General features: G+C 44.4%; 3 protein-coding genes across 3 annotated transcripts; all 3 read right to left on the reverse strand.

Annotated features, from left to right (window-relative positions):
• Positions 1-893: 893 nt before the first annotated feature.
• Positions 894-1,840, reverse strand: LOC311314231 (uncharacterized protein; the record flags this gene model as incomplete). The annotated part of the gene is made up of 3 exons (XM_084444568.1): positions 894-1,102; positions 1,362-1,481; positions 1,789-1,840. The coding sequence occupies 3 exons, from the start codon at positions 1,838-1,840 to the stop codon at positions 894-896; spliced, it is 381 nt and encodes a 126-aa protein (XP_084300694.1).
• Positions 1,841-3,358: 1,518 nt separating this feature from the next.
• Positions 3,359-7,108, reverse strand: tektl1 (tektin like 1; the record flags this gene model as incomplete). The annotated part of the gene is made up of 8 exons (XM_084444569.1): positions 3,359-3,556; positions 4,122-4,235; positions 4,738-4,833; positions 4,930-5,096; positions 5,375-5,528; positions 6,093-6,197; positions 6,436-6,720; positions 6,866-7,108. The coding sequence occupies 8 exons, from the start codon at positions 7,106-7,108 to the stop codon at positions 3,359-3,361; spliced, it is 1,362 nt and encodes a 453-aa protein (XP_084300695.1).
• A 594-nt stretch (positions 7,109-7,702) lies between these two features.
• LOC311314592 (uncharacterized protein) lies at positions 7,703-16,796 on the reverse strand. The gene is made up of 11 exons (XM_084445016.1): positions 16,762-16,796; positions 15,645-15,869; positions 14,477-15,501; positions 14,109-14,261; positions 12,838-12,915; positions 12,259-12,375; positions 11,924-12,073; positions 11,546-11,713; positions 11,050-11,241; positions 9,060-9,251; positions 7,703-8,641 (listed from the first exon to the last, which is right to left on the reverse strand). The coding sequence occupies exons 2-11, from the start codon at positions 15,817-15,819 to the stop codon at positions 8,537-8,539; spliced, it is 2,355 nt and encodes a 784-aa protein (XP_084301142.1). The 5' UTR covers positions 15,820-15,869; positions 16,762-16,796; the 3' UTR covers positions 7,703-8,536.
• Positions 16,797-17,108: the final 312 nt, after the last annotated feature.

Below are 17,108 nucleotides of genomic sequence, written 5' to 3' on the forward strand. Positions count from 1 at the left end.
TTTCCCTGCAGTTGTAGGTTTGAGAAAACTTTTGGAAGAAAACTGCGTGGCATAGCGTAGTCTATCCTACACCGTACATTACACGTGACAAAAAGTAATCTTGAATCTTGCTTCTATGATAACAAGCAGATAACAAGCCTAGGTCAAGACCTATATGGCAGGATCATGTATGGTTCTGAGAAATTGTAGCAAATTTGCATAAATCTGCATAAATTAATCCGACCAATGGTGTAATTTCATCACTCAACAAATAGTCTACCAAAAGCTAGAAGTGCAATAAATACATTTTAATTATATCAAAACCATCCATAAACTTTTCTCAAGGTCTATCCGGATAGGCCTATTGTTAACTATATGCACAGAAGTAATAATAGCCTAAGTGGTGTTATTTCACCTATTAATAAGCAAAATCCATTTGTGTGAGTTACTTAACTATACATAGTAATAAAGAACATGTTCTCTTGTAGGGAAAAAAGATTAATGCTCCTATGACTTTCAATATACTGCAATTACAGAAAGTTATCTTATGTTTAGTTCCTGTTATATTGACTGCAACACACTGTAACCTATGATTGATCTAAGACCAAGACACATCCATCATAATAATAATCATCCCAAACATTTTACTCTACTAAGATTAATACAAAGTTTAGTTTATTATTTCGTGGACAGTCCCCATAAGTAACTGTGCAATACAGTAAATGGGGCAGCTTTAGCCTACTCGGCTCATTTCCAGCTGTAGTCCCCGACCAGTTGTTAAAAAGCACCCTCTGAGGCCAGTTGCCGCCATATTCAAGGGTAGACCCCTAGAAGTGCAATGTAAGTACATGTATGTTTTTGTACTCCAATGCCTTTATTTTTTGCAAGCAGGGTCATATGTAGGCTACAGACAATCACCACAGTGAGAGCGAGGAGAGGAGGAGTGAAAGGACAGAACCCATCCAGTAGGGGGCAGAGTTGTGTCCAGCTCTGTTACACAGGTTGGTGTCACAGCACTCGTTGATGAAGCTGAAATTGAGTCCCATGGCAAACTTCTGACCCGTCAGACCACAGAGGGAGGATAAGACACAGCTCTTCTCATACAGGGTTACGCTGAAGTCCCCTACAAATCAGTGGACACATATAGACATAGATTAGAGTGGTTGCACTCACACAAATAATCCAGATGTCGTCAAATACGGTATTGTCACCATGATGCACATCCGTTAACATACTCCAAAAATTTAAATATATGTAAAGCTGGCTTTGCTGTAGCCTACTAACAACAAAAATGCATATCTTCCTATGTCCAGATCATTCTATCATTATTGAGTTTCGATATCGATAGCCTACATTACTCGATTCTAAACTGCAGCTCTTACCTCGCTTGCCAACGGCTCTGCTGGACAGACATTCCTGCCCAGGGAGGCACTTAGTGGGGTATCTGATGCAGCTCATGGGGGAGATAGCAGGGAATACACAGTTGTAACAAAACAGGGGAACTGAAAGAAAAAAATAATAAAGTAATTTATTCCATTTGGGATCATCAATTGCATTTGTTTAAATAAAAAAAAGTTTTTGATTGTAAGAGTTGGACAATTACTGTATGAATTAAACCATATTGTAATTATTATCCAGAGATAATAATGGAATGTTATCAGTGGGCAAAGAATTTTAGCAGAATATACAGTTCTAGGACTTCATAGGATAAGGCACATACACACACAACCACACACTGACATGCATGCGCACACACACATACACATTTTATATTGCACCACATTCTTAAAGTCTTAGTCTTTCACTTACCCACAGGTGGAAGCAAGCACAGGAAAAGCAGAAGTCCAAGAATCTGAGACATGTTAGAATTCCACTCCACGCAAAAATAGAAACGCTCTGTATTCCTTCTACACCTCTGCAGCTCATCAAGTCCTTTCTTTTTTTTTGTCTATAATGGTATGGCTTGCATTATCTTAAAGGACGTCTTCCTTATGGCTTCCTAGTAATCCGTTTGGCTGCTGCCCCAGTCTGTCTAGCTGTTTTGAACCCTCGGGCACCAGCTGCGGAGATGTGAAGATACACCTACTCTTTTCCTTGATATTATCTTGATTATCTGCAGACATCTCCCCACCCTAACACATCTGATTCAATTAGAACATGAACCCTCCGATCATACGTCGCTTCTCTGCTGTGGAACAAAATGTGGTGATTGTTCTAGGGTCCGGAATGGAAGAACTTGATTTTAATATGATCTGCACAGTAGAAAGTCTATACTGAAATATTTTTTATACAGTCTGTATGTGTCAATTTGTGCACACAGGCGTGTTCTCTCCAAGCTGTCCCAATGACGGAGAGTCAGAAACGTTTATTAAATCATCACTTATGTCTTAACGAAAGACCTGCAGTTTGGAGGGAGGACTGTCAAGTGACACGCAGTCTTATGACTCGGAGGGTAAATGGGACGAGTGACAGAGAGAACACTGGGTCTCCCAGAAAAGTATATATGAAAGATGTGTTCGCAGGTGAAGCGGGTTAGAAAGAGTACAGAAAATTGTTTATGCTGATACAATCAATGATGAGTCCTTAAAGTTGCATTTTAAATGGTGTTGATACATGATACAGTTTTAAGTAGGTACTGTAAGATGATTTCTACAAGAGGATGGATGGAGAAAAAACAAAACAAGAAAACCCTGCTCACAGTTCTGCACGTGTGATAAGGCACTGGCTACAGATCAGGATTTAGACAACAAAAAAAAACTCATGTTGCAGAATGTTTCACTCCAGATTTTGTCTCAGAAGGCTACACATGGCAACATGTCCTCTGCTACACAAAAAGTGCATATTTGATGTACTGTAGTGTAGGATTGATTAAATGGCTGTATAGCAGTTATCCTCTATGAATAACACCTTATTACCTGCTGCATCAATGGTTATGCTCCACTATGCCATGTACACAGCTAGGCCTGGTGGAAGAGTTTTGGAGTATGCCTTTAGTTATTTTGGGGATAACTCTGACCACAAATGTTGTCACAGTCACTGTGGTCCTGTGGATGTTAATTCAAACCTTTATTTAAACTCAAAAGGACACTGAGGTGCATGCACCTTATTTACAGCGTCACCGAGTGAACAATGCACACATCAAATAAACGTCACATCACACATCAAATAAAACAATTACAATATATATATTTACTGAACATGAATAATTGTTTACAAACCATTTGATAATACTTTTATTATATATACTGCTATCAGCTCATGAGTTTGATATATATCACTGTCATCTCCATGCTCAGAACGTAATGGTACATTCAACTATCTACCACTTCACATCATGATTATTATTCTCTGCAGATAAGACACGCAACACACATGGGCCTCAATACACCTCCTGCTGGAGGAAAGTGGGCATAGCGCGCTGGTCGACCTTCCGACGTCTCATCCGGACCACAGCAGAGTCTACCTGGGCGGCCGCCCTCTTCCCCTGGAGGTTGTCCAGCAGCTGGACGCAGGTGCCCTGCAGCCTGGCCAGTTCCTCCCTGGAGGAGAGCAGGCGTCTCCCCAGCACGGCGCTGCCCTGGGGAGCGCGCAAACCCAGGCTCGGTTAGTGTGACTGACTTCGCTAGGTAATAATATCGACAAATATATCGATACCGCTGTGAGATGGGTATCGTAATGTGGTATGAGTGTCGTCTTTTCCTGGTTTTAAAAGCTGCATTGCAGTAAAGATGTAATTTTAATTTATTTTTAATTGTATTGTTAATCAAAGAAACAGGCATCAAGATCATCTGATCTGTTGCACATTCTGTTTGTGCGCACTCGCATGAGAAGGGCTACTAAAATATGATCCATAATTTCTCACATATCGTGATATCATATTGATACCACCCGGAGAGTGCAAAATATTGTGATATTAGTCTATATCGCCCACCCCTAATGTGAGTACAATCTCTGAATGAGCCACATACTGTATATAGTGTGTGCTCTAAATCTCTCTAAAGCATGATGGTACAGCGCAGCTGACTCTGGTGTCAGTGTTTGAATGGTATCCCTATCCAATGAATATCACTATATAAAAGCATGTGCCAGAAGATATTCACTATATTAGAAAAATGTGTGTGAATGTGAAAGTCAATAGTCACCTGTATGAGGTAGGAAGCCTCAGGTAACTGAGTACCAGGATGTCTCTGGTAGACTTGCACTAGAGGCCTGTTGAGTTTCTCTCTGGACAGCAGGTCCCCAGTGTACTCTGGGCCCTGGACAACAGACAGGAGAACGCAGAGAGATGATGACGACATCGGTGGGTCAATTCACTATATGCACAACTCCAGTACTTCCTGAAATTCCTGTCTCACACTATTGGATGAAATGATTATCCAGGTTTGCCTGATCATTGTGCTGCAGTCAGGCACACCTGATTAATCACTTCATTCAATAGTGTAGGACAGGAAATAAAGAAGCATGTCTAAATTCAGGAACTACTGGAGTTGCGCAATTGGCTAATAGGCTCTTTGCACAAGCTCCACTACTTCCTGAAATTCTACAGGCATATTTATTTCCTGTCCTATACCATTGGATGGAAGTGATTAATCAGATGTGATCAGGTGTGCCGCACACCTGATTAATCACTTCCATCCAATAGTATAGGAAAGGAAATAAGGATGCCTGTAGAATTTCAGGAAGTAGTGGAGCTTGTGCAAAGAGCCTATACAACGACAACAGATCAAGGTCACCGTAACACACTGGCGGCACACTGACCAGTGCTCTGTCGTGACTGTGGCGAATGGTGTTGAGCTGCCTCTGTTTGCGAAACACGGCCTGTCTGGTGGCCGCGGACATCAGAGTGAGGTTTTGCTGCGCAAGAGAGTGACAAGAGGGGACGTGAGGTTCGGGTGTCGCAACGTGCGAACGGGTAACAAGCTACGTAAGCTAGCCGTAGCAGCATGGTACCTTCAGAGTGATCGTCTCTGCAATTTTCTTCACCAGACCCTCGTTTACAGTGCAATGTGCAGCCCTCTGCCTGACGATGGCGCTGGTGAGCATCTGCCTGATGCTGTCCCTCAGCTGCTGGGACTGGCTCACGGCCAGAGTGGACGACTCCAGGACCTGCTTACAATCTGAGACCAGGGGAAAAAGTAGAATTAACATTTATAACATTGGCTACTTTACATGTGGTAAACATAACATAAAACACCTGGTACTTGTGTGTGTTAGTAATGAATTGCAAAGAAACATATCTAATACCTTTTTGTCAAAATGACTTGGTTACCATGAATTGACTATAGGAACACAGCATTGTGAAACTGCCCGCAAGGTGCTAGATGCCTCACAATGTACTGAGCACCAGTGGTACTGAACAGTACAGACAGTACAGCTCAACATTGACAGTGTATACCTGGAGTGAAGGGTCCGACAGGGTCAGGTTTGACCAAGGCCTGAGAAGGAGTGGCCCGTCCTCCAGAGAGAGATGCACTGTGTGGAAGGAGCTCCAGCACACGAGACCTCTCACTGGCACACTCCAACAGCTGCCTACTACACTGGCCCAAAGTCTAGATTTGAGGGAGGGGGAATCGGTGCTTATATTTCTGTATTTAACAGAAAGCGAAGTGAATTGAACGTCTCTGTTGATTTTATCGCTGCTACAGCAGCTACTTCAAAGGCCGATTGACAAGAGATAAGACTGGAACATCCCATGCCGAGCCTTTACCTGACTAGGGATGAGACGGTATGGATTTTTGCATTAGGGTACGGTACGGTATCTAGTTACACGGTATGGTTTGCGGTATTTCACGGTATACAGCATTTCACCTCCCCAACACACATAAAAAAACAAGTATTTTACTTTTAAGGAACTACAGTGCAACACATGATGGAAAATACACACTATTGTAATTAAGCTCAGTTTATTAATAGCAAGCTTATATTAAATTACAAAATTAACTGTTGCAAGCAACTTGAAATGTGAAGTTTCAGCAGCGCGTTATTGTGTAATACCGTAAACGTAATACCGTAAACACAGGGAATGTCACGGTTCTAATACCGTGGACATTTTATACCGCGGTTCACGGTTTTACGGTATACCGTCTCATCCCTATACGTGACACACTTTTCACCTGCAGTTGCGTCAGTGTGTTTTTCAGTGTGCCCTCCAGTTCCTGTTTCAGCCCAGTCAGCTCTCTCCTCTCATACTCCAGTAGGTGATCTGCTCCATCTCTGTCCTATGGAGACACAATAATCATCACAAACATACTGTGTAGTCTTGTGAAAAACAAGTGCTTTTGCTGTACTATTGGGTTCAATGTGATTATTTTGAGCCCAGACGCACAGCAAGAACACCTGGTTTGCACATGACAATGTTAGGCAATAATAATCACTTTTCAAACCCAGCATGTTCACGTTACATGCACAGCATAGCCTACATTTTGCAAAGCATAAGTTTGTCAGGTTTTCTCTCACTGTTTCAGTAGCAGCTGGCCTCATGGTCCTGCTCTCCACACTTTGCCTGTTGACCTGCATGTCGCACCGCAGGCTCCGGAGCATTCTCTCCAGGTGTCCCCTCTCCCTCTCCAGCTTGACGCCCTCCTGTGTCACCCTGCCCGCCTGTCTGCGTAGCTGCCCCTCCACCTCTCTCACATTGCGCATGTACTCACCTGCCTGCCCTACACTGGCCTCCGCACACTGCTCTCGTAAGCAGGGAGGAGGGAACGGGGCCGCAAATGTGGGATTGGTTGTGTGGGGGAACTAGAAGTAAAGATTAAGAAATACATGACTGATATTGACAGAATAATTATTAATAATAAATAATAATAATAATAAACAGTTACAGGTCGAAGTAGACTACAAATGTCTGTAGGATGCATAACTTCCCTATGGCGTTAACTCTCACCATAGTCCCTGTGGTTTGGGGTCTGGTCGTGCACAAGGCAGCGCCATCCTCATGGTCAGTCACCGTGCCTGTGCGCTTTGGGGCAAACGCAACGGCGCTACAGCTCCGGAGATGGCTGCACGAGCGTCCAGGATGAGCTTTCCGCACCAAGTGTTCCGCGCGCCGGATCCTGCGCACCGTATCGTCTCGCCAGGACTGCGGTCCTATTATCACAGCACCGAGAGGGACTGACTGAACTGGCATCTTCCCAACGGCAATTTTCCTCAATTCCGTGCTTACCGAAACGCACCTTATTTAAAGAAAAGGAAAAACGACAGCAAGATACGGTTTTCCTCCGGGTGTCCAAACATTGAAAGTGTTTCGTTTCCAAGGCAACAGTTCCTGAAGTAACCAGAAACTCGTGCCCGGGTTGTGATTGGACAGTAAGTGGAGAGTAGAACGTCAGGCTGAGTTTTCTGCCGTCTAATATGTCGAGGTCATGTTCCCGTGTGGAATCTATAGCCTAGAGATATGAGAGACAAGCCATCCGATACAGCATGAATCAGCTGATTTATTTCGAGGAAAATCAATGTAAATCAGCTGAGTAGAATCGCACAGGAGGTCAGAAGGTTGCTAGCAGGTCATCTCGATTCATATCATTGATACGAAATGCGTAGAGGCGCGCGGGCAGGTATCATGTTCCATGTGTGGAATGCACAGAGATCAATACGAGATGCATAGGTAGGCAAGCCAACAGATACCAAAACTGATCGCCCATAGCAATGATGCGAACGAGTCCATCTGTAATAGTTTGATCAGAGCTTTTATTTCTCTTGAATTAAAATGAAGATATGGCACCAATACCCAAATGTACAATAACAGCAAAAGAAACAAACATTGAAAAGAAAAATAGAAACCCTTTCCAATAGGCTTAGCAAAAGATCATTCTGCAAAGGCACAGTTGAATTGTAGGCTACTCAACCACAAATTCAGAATTTAAATAAATTATTTTTGGTTCATGCATTCCCATTTGACAATGATTGCACAAAGTACTGGCCTGGACTGCAATGACGTTAAAATAAAAACTAGAGAAAAACAATGAAAAGTAACATGAAAGAGCAACTGGGGTTATGTGAATGGAACAAAAAAATGGCAGTATTTGGTATGCCATTCAGACATGAATACAAACCAATCCACTGACAAATGGAATTGATATCCCAGTTTTTACAGTCCTAAAGTAAAAAAAAAAATCAAAAAAAAAAATCGTTCAGGTTTAAATTAAATCAATTATACATGTTCAATGAGCAGTTATGTAATATAGACCTTTTTATCCATTCCCCGAATAATATGGTTTTCTAATTGATATTGCCCTAGTGACTGATCACTAGCTTTTACTGAGAGAGGAATGTCACAACTGAAACATACACAATACAACACAATACAACTTCAGCAGATGAACTACTAATTTTATATTGGACAATGTCAGATAAAAAAAAAAGCATGTTTACCTCTGTAACTTGCAAGCTAGAATGGAGAGCAATCTGCAAGCTAGAATGGAACAAGTGTTTAAATAAAGAATGAGATCAACCACAGTGTCAACTTCCTGTGGTGCAAAAAGTGCAAGTCCATTCTACTCTCAATGTGCATTAAAAGTGCATACTACTTTTATTCACACTTTCTCTCATTCCTCCCTCACAAGGTGTGTTTGACAGCAGTCATCTGTTCAAACTTGTTCAGAAGGTTCTGCTGCAGCTCTTTGAGGAGATGGTCTCGTTCCTCAGAGTCCAGGAGGACTTGCTGAGGAAAGAAGGGAATGAATTTGATTGCCACAGTTCTGCTAACATTACATGTCATTACATTAGTACTATTATGATGATTAAAAATAGCACCCAATGCCTCCCTGCTTGGCACTCAGCATCAAGAATTGGTGGGGGTAAGTCCCGCGACATACTAGCATCATGTCCAGGGGGGGTACATCAAGCTGCCTCACTCTCCTGCCCTATGGGTCACTAGGCACGAGAACCATTGGATCTCAAGGCTACTTACCTTACCTTACATTATTCATTACAATAACTGTCTATTAACACTGTATAGTGTTACTGATAGCAAACCAACTCCTTGTACCAGCGTTTAGGCACATTTCATGGGGCCAGCTTAGGTTATGCATTACAATATTGTTACCACATGCGCAAAAATTCCCCAGTCTACATCATACCTCAATGAGTTTGTCCCTCTTCCCCAGGCCGTCTCTCAGTTTCCTCTCCTCCCTCTCCCGGTCCCCCCTCTCATTCAGCCAGGCTCTCTCCACCTCCTTCTTCTCCTTCTCCCTCTCCCTCAACTCCCTCCGTGTGTCTCGGAGATGCTCCGACATCGAGGACATGGCCTGGCTGTGGTTCTCCTGTTGCCCCTGAGGTAAAGACGACAGCGAGACCGAAAGAACAACGGGTTTTACACCTGTCACAAATGGGCTAGATACAAAACAACCTGTACTAAAAACGTTTGGATAACGAGGATAGGCTGACTGTGTGGTTTATCAAAAGGAATGCCGTGCAATACAGTGCATGCAGAATGTATTAACTTTTTCTGAATATTGTTACGTTACTGACTTATTCAAAAGACTTATTATAAAATAGATTGTTTTTTCTCTCAAATCTACACACAATAACCTTTAATGACAAAGCGAAAACAGGCTTTTAGAAAAATATGGACATTTATTAACTTGCCAACACTTGTTAATCCACTATTACATAAGTATTCATACCCATAACTTAGTATTTTGTTGAAGCACCTTTGGAAGCAATTACAGCCTCAAGTCTTCTTGGGTATGACGCTGCCAGCTTGGCCACTTGTTTTTGGGCAGTTCCTCCCATTGTTCTCTGCAGATCCTCTCAAGCTACATCAGGTTGGATGGGGAGCGTCTGTGCACAGTTATTTTCAGGTCTCTCCAGAGATGAAACAAGTCCGGGCTCTGGCTGGGCCACTTAAGGACATTCACAGACTTGTCCTGAAGCCACCCCTTTGTTATCTTGGCTGTGTGTTTAGAGTCGTTGTCCTGTTGGAACGTGAACCTTCCAGTCTGAGTTCCAGAGCGCTCTGGAGCAGGTTTTCATCAAGGATCTCTCTGTACATTGCTGCATTCATCTTTCACCCAGTTCAGATGAAAAACATCCCCACAGCATGATGCTGCCACCACCATGCTTCACCGTAGGGATGGTATTGGCCAGGTGATGAGTGGTGCCTGGTTTCCTCCAGAGATGACACTTGGTATTCAAGCCAAAGAGTTAAATCTTGGTTTCATCAGACCAGAGAATATTGCTTCTCATGGTCTGAGAGTCCTTTAAGTGCCTTTTGGCAACTCCAAGCAGGCTGTTGTGTGCATTTTACTGAGGAGAGGCTTCCGTCTGGCCACTCTACCATGAAGACCTGATTGGTGGAGTGCTGTAGAGGAAGGTTGTACCATCTCCACATGGGAACTATGGAGCTCTGTCAGAGTGACCAGCTGGTTCTTGGTCTCATCCCTGACCCAAGGTCCATCTCTCCCAATTGCTCAGTTTGGCCGGGCGGGCCAGCTCTAGGAAGAATCCTGGTGGTTACAAACTTCTTCGATTTATGAATGATGGAGACCACTGTGCTCTTCAGGACCTTCAATGCTGCAGACATTTTTCAATACCCGTCCCCAGATCTGTGCCTCAACACAATCCTGGGAGGTCTACGGACAATTCCTTTGACTTCATGGCATGGTTTCTGCTCTGACATACACCGTCAACTATGGGACCTTTTATAGACAGGTTATGTGCCTTTCCAAATCACGCCCAATCAATTGAATTTACCACAGGTGGACTCTAATCAAGTTGTAGAAACATCTCATGATGATCAGTGGAAACAGGATGCAACTGAGCTCAATTTTGAGTGTCAAAGCAAAGGGAGTGAATATGTATGTACATGTGATATTTTAGCTTTAATACATTTGCAAAAATGTCTAAAAACCTGTTTTCACTTTGTCATTATGGACTATTGTGTGTAGTTTTTTGCGAAGAAAAATGAAAAAACTTGATGTGGAAATGAATGTGGAAAAAGTGATGGGTTGTGAATACTTTCTGGCATTTACTTCAGGACATCTCAATATTTTCAAGTGGTGTCATCTCTTCCTTCAACTTCCACTGAACTACAGCGTGAAAGAAATGAAATGAGTCACGTTCCCTCACCTGCACCATGGCCTGGTAGTCCTGCAGGGCAGTGGTGAGCTTGGTGACCTCAAGACACAAGGTGGCGCTCTGCTCCTCTCTACCCTTCTGCCAGGCTGCGAACAGGGTCTCCGTCTCTCGTACCTGACTGGTCAGAGACCCCTCGGCTCCGCCACCTTCCACACTGTGGCCAATCACAGAGTCTGACAAAGCCTGGAGGGGGAAAAAAAAAAAAAGTTGGAGAAAACATCAGCATTTCCCATCACTGTAATGAAGTAAATATTTGTATAGATTTAAATGCTGAAGGATTTGAGCCTGTAGTACTAGCCAGAAAACAACACTGAACATAAAACATATTTACATTTTCAGTAGCACAATTGGCCGTACAAATAAAGACTATAGTCACAATGTTTGTACTGAGATCAACAGTAGGCCAGCAGCTTAGGTCTGGAATGTTCCGTCTATCATTCAACTGCAACAATTGGAACTGAGCCTATGAACAAGAGAATTCTCTTACCTGCACATGTTTCTGGCAGCCCTCTAGCGCCTCCTTCAGGCAGTGGAGGAGAGCTTCCTTCTCCTGGAGGACTGCCGTCAGGGCCTGGTCCCTCTGTCTCCACACCTCCCTCTCCTTCTGCACCTCCTTCCACGCTTGCTCCCTCTCTCCCAGCTCCACTCGCAGCTCCTAGGGTCGGGGAGAAACGGGCTCCTTAGCGACACCTCTGACTGAATGAGCCTTTATAGGACATGCAGCACAATGTCACCTTTTGTGTTTGCGAGTGAGTGAGAGTGTGCTCCAAGAGCTGAATTGTGTGGGTTTATTAATAAAACAGGACCTGCATTATATCTGGACTGGTAATACGGAAACGTGTGTGTGTGTGTGAACTGGACTCACATTGATGATGTCCTGGTTACACTGGAGAACAGTGTTGAGGGTGTTGAGGTCTGCCTCACGGTCTCTCCCAGCCTTCCTAAGGGCCTCGATCTCCCTCTCCATCCTCTTCTCCCCCTCACTCACCTCTGACCTCAAAGACTCTAGGGCTCGCTAGGGTTGGGCAACAAAAAAACACCCACATAAGACAACCACATAAAACACAGAATTTCTGAATTGTACTATTTTTATTATTAATTTTATTATTATTTATTGTTATTATTATTATTAAAAGAGGCAATGTACTGATATAAAGAGTTAACTGCATATATGAAAGATAACAAGTCTATGTCTCTTACTTTATTGTCAGAGAGAATGTCTTTGAGATGATCAGTCAGTTTGTTAGTCAGAGTGTCTGCCTGCTCAGGTCCTGTCCCCACCTCCACACACAGCTTCCTGATCAGACCCAAGCACTCCTGAGTAGGACAGGAGATCAAATATACGCCGCATGTTTGTCTCAAATACATGTAGTTAGCTTGGGAAAGGAGCTGATATGATACACGCACGCACGCACACACACACACCACACACACACACAAATTTGTTCAGTCGATGGTAAATATTGAACCTGCTGACACTAAAGACTAAAGTGAAAAACAGTCATCATTTCAAGTCAAAGAGTTCATAATGAGCTGAGAAAGACGTTTATTCTCCCGGTACATTGTTTGGCTTTGTGATAAACCACACAAAACAAATCAAACTCTAACAATGTTCTTCATCACATATCATTAGTCAGGTCTACCATCTCCAGGGCTTACAGTGAATTATGATGATGACCAACAACATTCCACTGACGTCCGAGTCGGTCTCCTGCCCGGGAGGAGCCCCCTGTATGTCTGCATGGCTGGACTTAGTCTCCTCTCATAAGCCTCACTCACCTGGATCACTCGCTCTCGGCTGTGCAGAGAGTGGCCCATTCCCTGCAGTAGCAAGTTCCCACCTTCCTTCTGTGGCAGCTGCATTTAAAAAAAAATACACACAGGCACAAGTACCAACACTGGGATCTGGTCAGGGATGTGGTGTCATGTAGTATGCAAACTATCCATCTTTTTCTACAGACTGATTTAAGCCGAGCTCAGGTCACATTCCTAGAAGATTGCCCATTAGGGTAAAATCTTCAAAGACCATTGTGGATTTGTCAAGTGACCTGTCGACCCCAAAACTACCTCACTAATGTGGTATAACCAGGCCCTCACCCACCAGCTTTACTTCGGCAATGAAAATCTCTTCCTATTACAGTCAAATGCAGGTCATTGAATTTTTCTACACAAACGGGGCATAATTCAAAGGCCAATATGCTTTACATAAAGTAGTTACACAGTATACATGTTCTCCCAGCATAACTTGTGGAGAACTTGTCTCGGTGTTTTGTGGAAGGAGTGTGGGAGGAAAAGAGAACGACAGAGCAAGAGAGAACCGGGGGGGGGGGGGTCAGAGCAGCTGAGAAGTCGGCTAATGATACCTTCTGAGCCCTGGGCAAACACAGATTCCACAATGAGAGGTGTGTGTGTGTGTGTGTGTGTGTGTGTGTGTGTGTGTGTGTGTGTGTGTGTGTGAGTGAGTGAATATAAAAGAGTACCTGAATGAAGGTAAAAGGACACACCCTTGCGCGGTGATAAAGCTCAACACACCTTGAGTCAACACAATATTTACAGCCTGAACTCGGACATGTGACTCTGTGGATGTTTGTATGTCCTCTGTGTGTGTGTGTGTGTGTGTGTGTGCACATGCACAGGGCAGGGGTTGGGACTATACTTAGGCCATTACAGTTGATTGCACTGTTGGCTTTTGGTGTTTTGGTCTTGACTCTGCGTTGTGTTCGTGCCAACCATAAAATAAAGTTGCAACAGCCTTAACACAATATGAGATGGTCTTCTGTAGAGGATGTGTTAAGGTTGTTGCAACTTTATTTTATGGTTGGCACGAACACAACGCACGTACCGAGTGAGCAAAGCTAGCTCGATAGATAAAGCTAGATGTCAAAGAGTGCACATCTAGGGTGAAAATCTCATCTAATAATTATCCTGACATTCAAACTTGCATGACTTGAAATTCCATGAAATTACAACTCATGTCTAAACGGGTACCTTTTTAAAAAGAAATTGGTTCACTGCACCCGTCACAATCACAAACCACACACACTGCTTACTGTGTCCCAATCCTCTGATCCGTTGACATCACAATGGGCTGTTGGTTTGGGTCCATGTTTCAGCTCCGCCTCCAGGGTCTTGATACGGGCCACAGCTTGATCCAGCTGTCCTCTCAACTGCCTGACTGCCAGGTGCATTCTACCTGTTGTTCTCTGGAATACAGTGATTTATGAAAAACACCGGTTGAAAAGAAGCACATTGCTGAAACACCTACTGTCTACCATGGGGCTTGCAGTACCCCCGTCAGATCATGGATAACCTATAGCAGTCCACTATGCACATATACAGACATTCCGTGGCTATCAGCTCTTCATTATCATCTTCCAGTGTGTTGAGTTTGGAGTTGCTGCTACAACCCATAACTCACCTCTCTATGGAAGGGAATGAACTCATCTCTCAGTTCAGTCAGAACATCGCTGGTCTCTCCATCCAGCTCGTATCCCCCGTTCTCCTGGTTCTCCCCCTCTCCAAAAGTCAGAGCCCTTGTGACACCAGGTGACGTCACCTCTCTGGCCTCTCCTGCAAATCTCCCCTCCTTCCTGTCCAGAACCGGGATTCTGCTCCCTGATGGTGAACTGACGGGCTTTCCCTCGATCCCCTTCAGCTCGCTGAGCACACTCCCCAGGCCGAGTGTCAGCCGATCGCCTGGCCAATCGAACGGATCGTTGCCGTCCAGAGAGTCCAGGGATTGGACGGACTCTGTGCGAGAGGGCGCGCGTAAGGACACGCTGGAGCTGGACAGTGAAGATGACGGCCTGGAAGTGATTGACGGCACCGCCGACCAATCAAGAGGCATGCTCCGGGATTTGTCTCGTGAGAGGGCCAATGGGGAGAAGGGCAGGAAGGGTAGGCGACGGGGGACTCCGCAAACAGACTCGTAATCTGAATCGGACACTCTCAGAGAATTACAGCCCTCGCACTCTTTACCTTTCTGGCATCTCTTCCCTGTTCTCCTGAAATACGGACACCCGTCCCACTTCTCAGACCAGCACTCGAACTCTGACAGGGCCATGTTCTCCTTCAGCATGTCTCGGTACCCCTCTTTCTCCCCGTCCTCCTCGCTGGCGTTGCCCTTCGTCCGGAAATCCTGCGGGTGGCGTTGGCAGTACACGTGGCGTACCCACTGCCTGATCTTATCCCTCTCCTGGGTCAACTTCTGCAGCTGCTCGGACGACAGCACCCTCACTCTGGCTATCACCGAGTCGAATTTGAACACTCTCTCTAAGACCGACACGCATTTGCTGCACACAAACTCCCCCTGTCCGCTTCCTCTTGGTACGGACTGCCCCAATATGTGTGTCAGCACAGAGAGCACGTCCATTCCTTTAGAGGGGGAGAACAGGCTTTGGGATTTGGAGAGGGAAACCGAGGACCCGAGGGACATAGTACTACCTGCAAAGTAGGAGAAACAGTATGGATTAGTGCACAGACGCACGCTGTTTTCAAAACAGTGCTTCTCTCAAAACCCCACACTAGTATATTTGCTATGGGACCTGTTTTGGATCTTATGAAAGTACAATAAACCATGCACACACCCCAGGGGCTGCTTTGAGACGACCTAGACAGGCTTCCTCTGCTGCCTGGCTCTGCTGGAGTCTGTGGTGGACCACCAGCCTTCTTGTTCTGCCCCCCATAGAGCCAGCGCCGCTGGTTACCCTGGAGGGCACCCCCGCACACCCGGCAACACTCCATTTTGCCTTTGGAGGACATTGTGGACAGAAGGGCCCGTCCTCCCGGCGTAAAAAGAAAGCTCTGGAAAACTGGATAATAAAACACAGTTTAGGTCCAATGATCTAGTATGAATGCGCTTAAGTCATCAGCTTAATTCCTAAGCAAGTTCAGAATTTAGGCCTGTTGGTTGCACTTCCTGGCAGTGAGCATCAAGTCAAAACTGGCTTCACATTTGGCCTGGAGTTTATGGTCTGTTTATTTCAGCTATCTGCTCAGACGAGTTTCACCCTATCTATGCTGTGTCTGTCAGTGTTTCCATCTCGTGTTTTGGACAGCTAGTCTGGTTTCTAGTGGCACATCTGTGAGCGTGTTTACAGTAGGAAACGAGGGCGGTAGCCTACACGTCGACCTTCAGACACGCTGACAGTAATTTGCACAGACTGTCAACGCATGAATGAGTGACTCAGGGACATTCAAGCCTCTCCACAAATCCTCGTCTGCCTATTGCGCCGCTGTCATTTTGTTCCCCTCGTCTATCCCTCGATATTTCAGTCGCAGATTTCTGTAGCCTACTACAGTCGATGGCTGATGACCTGTAGCACAGTCCTATTTTAAGCGGCAGAGGTTAGACATTTCGATCCGACAACTTGAGCCACACAAGCTGAGTGTTTCGACGTCCCAAACAAATTTTAATGGTTCAATTTCTTTCTCGATAACAGCTTACTAAACCATATCCACTATGCTACGAGTGAGCACCTTGATTTGCCTACTTTGATCTCTGTTCGTTAAATCTGACTGCGCTCTCTGAACCGATACGCTGGGTAATCTTGAAAACAAACTTCAACATCCAAAAACCCTCCACGAATGACTTTTACTTTGCGTTTTAAATTCTGACTAATCATACATATATCATCGTGTATAAGATACAGCACAGCATGCCACAGTGGCAACATTGTGGAAGATTTCATAAAAGTTTCTTACGTTGACAACCAGGAACTTCACCGACCGCACCGCAACACCGGAGACGGGCAATGTGCTACCTTAGTGACGTCACTGGTCATACCTGTTATGCAGAGTGTCAGCAGTCCGTTGAGCGCACTCTTCATTGGCGCTTTTAAAGATGTATACACAACATATAACATACAGCCAAATAAAGTAACATAGACTAATTCATAATTTTTATATCGTAGACTATTCATAGAATATTGCTTTTGGACTTCATCGCCCTCTTGCATACAAATCAATTTTGATCTCTCAATACAATGTTAAAATAAAAAATATTAAAATCGTATTATTGATAATTAGATGTGTGTGAGTAAATTCAATCC

Source organism: Borostomias antarcticus (assembly GCF_949987555.1).
Source record: "Borostomias antarcticus genome assembly, chromosome: 10".
Classification (NCBI taxonomy): Eukaryota; Metazoa; Chordata; class Actinopteri; order Stomiiformes; family Stomiidae; genus Borostomias; species Borostomias antarcticus.